Genomic DNA, 7,599 nt, shown 5'->3' with positions numbered 1-7,599 from the left:
TAGCAATAAATGAATTACATAATAATTTTTTTTTCCTTTAAATTTAAATAAGTTATCTAAATTTCAATTGACTTACGATAATGACTAAACTAAGTTGGGTACGAAATAACTGCCGAAGTGCCGATAATGATCAATACATTTCTCTGACGGTTGTAAGAAATAGGGAATTAAATTAGGAAATAAAAACTATTCGAATTAGGAAATAATGACTAATATATCATAAAAAAAAAAATCTCATGGTACAAGGCTTCCGATCCATATAAAACAGCGAAAGAAAAAAGAAAAAGAAAACATACCCAAGTGAATGAAGATCCTTATTATTGTTCTATAAACTACAAAGAATTATACAAAAGGAAGAAGGAAGCATGTGAAAAACAATGATTAGCATGCACAAATCTATGGAGTGACCCAATCAAAAGCAGATATCCAGGGCACAACAGCAACATAGAGCAGCACAACTGTAATAACAAAAAAAAATAATAATAGAAGGTCAAGAACCAGTAATTATAAATTGATTACGTATATATCTTAATAATTTTTGTATTAATTCAGTGTGATATATATTAAATTTTTATTATAAACAAACAAGTTTTTTTAGTCAATAATTAGCCAATGAAGTAGTAATAAGCAAAGATTAAAAAAATTAAAGAAAAGATATTAATTGAAAAATTCATTCCAAATAATCTGATTTCCTTATATATGATATATCTTAACAATAATAAATAAATAGGTGAAGTGATTTTGTTGAACTTACCAACCCTTCCAGAAGCCATCACCCTTGGTTGTGGTGTGTTGTGGAACACTCTGCTGGGGGTACCCTGCAGCTGGAGGACCATCCTTTGAAGGGTAACCCATTGGTGGTGGAGCACTAACATATGATGCTGCTGGTGGAGGAGGGTACGCACTCATTGTTGGCGGATATGATACTGCTGCATCAAATTCAATTATGTAACTATGTTATTTAATTCTTGGCGGATATGATACTGATAAATAAATCAATAAAAACTAGCATAAAATAGATGTACGAATTGAGCCAGTCTGGTTTTTAATCAGAAAATTAGTTCAAATTATTTTATTATATTCAATACAATCTTAATTAAACTTTAAATACTGTCTGGTTTCCAGAATTTGGTATACACTACAAAAATAGAAATTAAAGACGAGAGTTTTTGAGGCAGTTTTTTGTTGAGAGAGACAAGAAGAAAAACTAACCAGGTGCTTCGTGCTGATTGTTGAAGTGACTCATGGTGGTGATGATGATGAATTGATCGAAGTTGATGCTGTCTTTCAAATGCAAACAAACAATAAAGGCGAAGTGATTGTAATTTGTAAATGACAATGTAATAAGTGGAATCAAATCATATGCATATTTATAGATTGGGGAGCAAAGCGTGGCTAAGATTCCTTAATGGGATGGAAGTATAGATTGGAAGTTTCTGAGAAGTCGTGTGGGACAAACGCGTTGCAGGTGAGAAACAGATTGCGACGGTGTTTCAATTTGAATTTTCTACGCTAAGTGGCTGTGCTCCTGACATGCCATATTGCATCTAACACGTCATCAATTATCATAATACGTGATTTTGTTGCTTTTGGTACTTGCTTTTGTTATTTTTTATTTCTTACTCATATTTTGTTTTGTTTTCTGTTTTAATAAAAGTAAATTTTGTTTCTTCTAAAGTTTAAACTTAAGGCTATTTTCTTTTTGTGAACATAACAAATAAAGGAGAATTAAAACAAATAGAAAATAAACGCCCGTAAAAGTGTAAGTAGGGATGGAAATAAATTATATAGAATAATATTATATGACCAACATAATTTATTTATTTTTTTCAATAATTAATCAATAATATTTAAAAATATTAACTAAAAATATAATACTATGTGTGTGCTAAAAAGGTCTGATTTCAAACCTGACTAAATTAAAAGCAGTGGCTAGAATTAAAATTATTGATTTTTAGAAAGTTTTTTCAAATGAAATCAAGGTATGTAAGTGTAAGTAGGAATGGAAATAGATTGCACTAGTCACATGTAATATAATTAATTGATCTGAGCTTGATTTTTAGTTTATTATAGTTATTTTTCAGATATTATGTTTAATTTTTTTGAAGAATTATTTAACTAACTTGTTATTTAACAAAACAAGAGATATTCTCCATATCCAAGTAACTTTGACATCCAAGTTCATTCTGGCAATTGTAGGTCACGTGTTTTTTCGTTTTCTTCTTTTTTCACGCTTCTTCTTCTTCTTTTTCTTCTTTCCTCACGGTTCTTCTTCTTACGCTCATTTACCCACGGAGGACTTCTTCTTCGCCTTCTTCTTCACGTTCTTTCTCTTTCTCATTCTCTTCCTTCTTTTTCATGTTCCTTCTTCTTCATATGTTTTCTCCTTATCGTCATTCTTTTATTATTGTTGCTGTTGTATTTTTTTGTCTTTCCTCCTTCTCTTCCTGGTGAAAAAGCAGAAGAAGGTGAGGAGGAAGAGTTTTGAATTGTGCAGAACAGAAATGAACCGAACATGTTATGGTAAAACAATATATAGTATTAAATGAATGGAACATTATCCATTATATAAATTCAAATTCGAACAACTTTCTGCATAATGAACTGAACACATACTCATGGTAAAATAATTGTAGTACTAAATGAACGAAACATAATCCATTATAATAAAATCAAATTCAAACAGCTTTCTGCATAATGAACTGAACACATACTCACGGTGAAATAATTGTATAGTATTGAATGAACGAAACATAATTCATTATATAAAATCAAATTCAAATTTCTGCATAATGAACCGAACACGTACCATGGTGAAACAATTGTATAGTACTGAATGAACAAAACATAATCTATTATATAAAATCAAATTCAAATAGCTTTCTGCAGAATGAATCGAACACGTACTCATGGTGAAACAATTGTATAGTACTGAATGAATGAAACATAATTCATTATATAAAATCAAATTCGAAATACCTCTGTCTAGAATTTAGAGATTATCAATTCAATTCAATTCAGATTCAGAACATCTGCGTCCATTCAATTCAATTCAATTCGATTTAACAATTGCATTCCATTCAATTTGATTGAAAAATAATTCATTAGCAAAATGCTACTGTTGTTGATGATGACTATAACGAAAGAGGAGAAGGAGAAGAAGAGAAAGAGAAGGAGGAGAAGCAGAAGAAGACTCTGCGTGCGCGAAGGAGGAGGAGGAGGAGGTATACATGAATTTCAAAGAAGAAGAAGATGGCGTACGTGTGTATTTAAAAGAAGAAGAAGAAGCGCATGGAAGAAAAAGAAGAAGAAGAAGCGCGGGGAAGAGAAAAAAATAAAGCGCATGTAATGATACTCTTTTAATGAGAGTGATTTTTGTTGGTGTTGGACCTACTTGCATAAAATTTGGATGAAAAAAATACTTGGATGTGTAGTATAAGCCCATTTAATAATACATGATAAAATTATAAATTGAAATTTTTTATAAAAAGTATAAAAAATTTAAGTTGTTAATATATTTGTTTCATTTATTTAAATAAACCTTTTGTTAGTAATAATAATTTATAATATGCTCGATCTAAGGACACATGTTAATTAAATTATTTCGGTAAATTTGATCTAATTTTACTTTACTAAAAGATTTGATAGTTTTTTTAAATATTGTTTTATTTTTAAAAAGGTTATAAATATGTAATATATATTACATATATATAGCAATATCTTAATTTTATATAAGTATATATATTGTTTGATTTATTTTTAATGTATATTTTATATAAATAATTAATTTGATATTTATTTTTTGTGTACACATAGTTAATTTAAAACATAACAATTTATTTATAACAGCATATAATAAATTTAAAATATTTAAGCTTAGTGATAATTGGATATGTATAAGTATCTTTAATGTTTATATATTTTGTGTATTCGTTGTTATATAAAAGGAAATTAAAAACTATTATGAAATATTTTAGTTGATAAGATATATAAACACTAAATAGATTGCCTAAAGAAAGATATTTAAATAATTAAATGACATTATTATTTTTCTTAAATTATTAGGAGATTCAAATTCAACAGCGTAACGGCGTAAGTATCCTAACATTTCGGCCTTTCTAGACAGAGTCGTCTTAAAACAAAATTTTTAGTTTCACGTTTCTTTACTTCTCTCTTTATTGGTTAGTTATTCTTCATTTATTTGTGTTCTTTCTCCTCCCTCTGCCAGGTCTAACTAGATTTAATAAAAAAAGAAAAAGGTTTGTTTGGGTTCTGACTTCTGAATGTTAATTGCTAACTCTTCTAGTTAGTTTCTCAATAAACTTTTTTAAAGGGAGAATTTAGTATTAAGACACAGGAGCCAAAATATGTAAATGGGCCAAAGTACAAATATATTCTGCCTCTTCTATCTACGCTGTAGTCCGAATGGTAAAAGTTAAATGTGTTAGTGTGTTCAACTGAATTTCCTTGCCTCTTTACATGAGATATCTGAGTAGTTCTAAACTGATGCAAAAGAACTTTATGATTTCAGATGATGGTTCCAAAATAATTATCATAGTTATTATATGAAGTATTCAAAGATTGAATTACTTTTAAATTATCTCCTTCAATCCAAATGTCTAAAAAACTTGTTTGATGGGTCACCTTAAAACCCAAAACACATGCTCGAGCTTTTACCTCTTGATGTGAAGTTCGAAGGTAGTTTTTAAATTCCAAACAGTTGTTAGATTTTTATCGGATCTATATCGAAGAATTAAAATACCAAATAAAAAAGAACTATATACTTATCTCTATAGTTTATGATTACCGTATAAGTTAAGTAGTTGAAGGATTATATTTATGTGAGCGACTCGAAAACACACATTCTATTTAATCTCCTCAGAGATGGCACGTAATGGATTTATTAACCGTTAAGAAAATTAGATGAAAGTATAGATCTTTTCTTTATAATATGTGTACATAGTGATCAAGTTTAATCATTAAATACTTAGATCAAAAGGTCTTTGATGTGAGGGTTAATGTCGGTTTAAAATTTTTTAATAAAATTTTATTGTAAGTATAATTTAAATTAACAATTAATTTTTAATTAAAGTTTAATTTTGTTTGTTATAGTACAAATTAATAAAAATCGAAAGTATTAGATCTCCCATTATTTTTAAAAGGAGTCACAGTAAGGTATGTATATTATCAGCTATGAAAATCAAGGGGGGTGAAAATAGCAATTAACTAGAATGTAAATAACAAAAAAGGAAAACAACCAACTAATCAAGTAAAGGAAATTTAAATGTTAAAATGACATTTTTAGTAAGGGTTGAGAGTTAAGGGTTTTTATCCTAGTTATTGACCACAAATATGGCAATTATGAAGAGTTAATCCCATTTAGTCAATTCTAACATCGAGAATAAGTCAAATAGGCATAAGTAATTTCAATCCACAAATTCTAGCCAACTCACTAATTAACTTAGTGAAAGACTAATATTAATGGCAATGACGAACTCAGAAAATTTTAAGAGTAGGAGCAAAAATATATATTTTAAAATAAATTTTGTTGAAAATTACTAATTATATTAAAAATATAATAGAGATACAAAAATTAAAAAGAGTTAGTGAACATTTTCATTCTTAAACTATTATTCATTATATATAATTTATAAAATAATATTCTTTATTTTTAAATTTAAACTTAAAATATTTTAATTAAATTATAAATAACTTGCCATTCTAACTAACTTTATTTTTATTTATATATATTTAATAATAAAAAATTGAATCAATTAACATGTTAGCGCCTATTAATATACTAGCATTTATAATTTGAAATTATAATTGTATATAAATACCATAAAAAAATAAACCGATATATGAAAAATATGTTTATATCAAATAATAAAAATTTAATTTACATTTTTTCTCTCTTTTTTAAATAATTAATTTTTTATACATTTTTTAAAGTAATTTTAATATACTATTAGATTAAAGAATTTATGCATCTATTTAATTATGTGTTATAATTAAAAAATAAAATATCTTTTACATTCATCACATAATTAATTATTTAAAATAATAAATATAATCAAATGACTATGTAAAAAATATACATATTTTAATATATTAAAATTAACTTCTATGCTTTTAAGTTTTAAATAATTATTCTACTACTCCTTATAATTTTCAAATATTAATTACCTCACATTCAATTAAAAAATTTATTTATTAAAATATTTATGATATAAAATATTTTTTAATTCAAAATAGTTATTATCAACAAAATTATTTAAGAGATAAAATTAAAAAATATTATATAATTTTAAAACAAAGAATGTTAATTAATAAATAAATACTATTTTATCTTATCTTAATTCATTTTTGAAGACAAAAAAACACTCATAATTTTACTTATATTTAAAAAATTGAGATTTAGTTTGATAATTAATTAGTTAATTAAATTTTAAAAATTATATTATCAATGTTTATTAATTTTTTTATTAATTGTATTTACTTATTTTTAATTTTGATATTAAATCAAATTTAACAAAATAAATATTATTACACGTTAAATTTAATAAAAAAAATATTTTTAACATGAATTTTAAATAAAATTTTGTAGATTTTTGTGGGACAAAAATATGATTAGAATAAATATATTAATTTATATAAGATTTTTTTTCTTATACTTAGTGGGGGCAACTGTCCCCCCTCCTCTAAGTCTGGGTCTGTCTGATTAGTGGAAACCAAATCAACTAATAATCTTAAGTCACCAATTAATATTGGATATCAATGATTCAAGATCACCTAATTCTTCAATTCCAAGCCAAGAGTGTGAAAAACTACACTAAAACTAAAAGGGGAATTTTCACAAACATTTGATAAGTATAAAATAAAAACATAGTAAAATAACAAGAATTAACAAAATCTACAACTACCAATTACAAAAAAACAATAATAATAACTCAATTAAGCAACAATAAACATGAAAAATACTAAATTGTATTAAAGAAAATCAAAATTTAACAAGAGTTCATGAAACATAAAAGTAAAAAATTAGAGAAATAAATAATTAATAATAAGAGAATTAAGATGCTAAAACAAGAAATTGTAATTAAGACTAAATCAAAGCAAGTTCAAAACCTAAATTTATAGAGAAAACTAAATCTAAAACCCTAAATTCTAGAAGAAAAAGCTTCTCTCTCTAAAAAACAATCCTAAAACACATTCCTAAGCTACCCTAATTGCTTCCTCCTGTCATCCTTCTTGAATTTGATTTCAAATAATTTCATAAATGAGTTGGATTGGGTCTGAAAAGCCCTAAAATCGCGACCCACATGTTCACTTAAGTGAACTCACGTCCTTGCAGTAGTCGTGCACACGACTGACCATGTGTACGCAAGGTTGCACGAACTTCAAAACGTGCATACACATGCACAAACATGCGTACGCACAATCCTAAAGGGCTCCAAACTCTAATTCTTCATAAATTCTCCACTTTTGCATGTTTTTTTCCTTACTTCTTCAATTCATCCTTACCTTCTAAACCTGAAATTACTTAACAAACACATTAAGACATCAAATGGAATTAAAGTGAATTAAATTTAGCAAATT

At 26.3% G+C, this 7,599-nt stretch overlaps 1 protein-coding gene across 2 annotated transcripts; it reads right to left on the bottom strand.

The window, feature by feature from the left end:
• Nucleotides 1-301: 301 nt before the first annotated feature.
• LOC107458582 (protein CYSTEINE-RICH TRANSMEMBRANE MODULE 1) lies at nucleotides 302-1,358 on the bottom strand. 2 transcript variants are annotated; one of them, XM_016076805.3, is made up of 3 exons: nucleotides 1,213-1,358; nucleotides 755-926; nucleotides 302-458 (listed from the first exon to the last, which is right to left on the bottom strand). In XM_016076805.3, the coding sequence occupies exons 1-3, from the start codon at nucleotides 1,244-1,246 to the stop codon at nucleotides 413-415; spliced, it is 252 nt and encodes an 83-aa protein (XP_015932291.1). In that variant the 5' UTR covers nucleotides 1,247-1,358; the 3' UTR covers nucleotides 302-412. The 2 variants fall into 2 exon arrangements, with proteins under 2 accessions (XP_015932291.1, XP_015932290.1); XM_016076804.3 differs by having other exon boundaries at nucleotides 755-929; nucleotides 1,213-1,357.
• Nucleotides 1,359-7,599: the final 6,241 nt, after the last annotated feature.

The sequence above is a fragment of the Arachis duranensis genome, chromosome 7 (assembly GCF_000817695.3).
Source record: "Arachis duranensis cultivar V14167 chromosome 7, aradu.V14167.gnm2.J7QH, whole genome shotgun sequence".
Lineage (NCBI taxonomy): Eukaryota > Viridiplantae > Streptophyta > Magnoliopsida > Fabales > Fabaceae > Arachis > Arachis duranensis.
The sequence above is the reverse complement of the archived record's forward strand: the minus strand, read 5'-3'. Positions and strand labels throughout refer to the sequence as shown.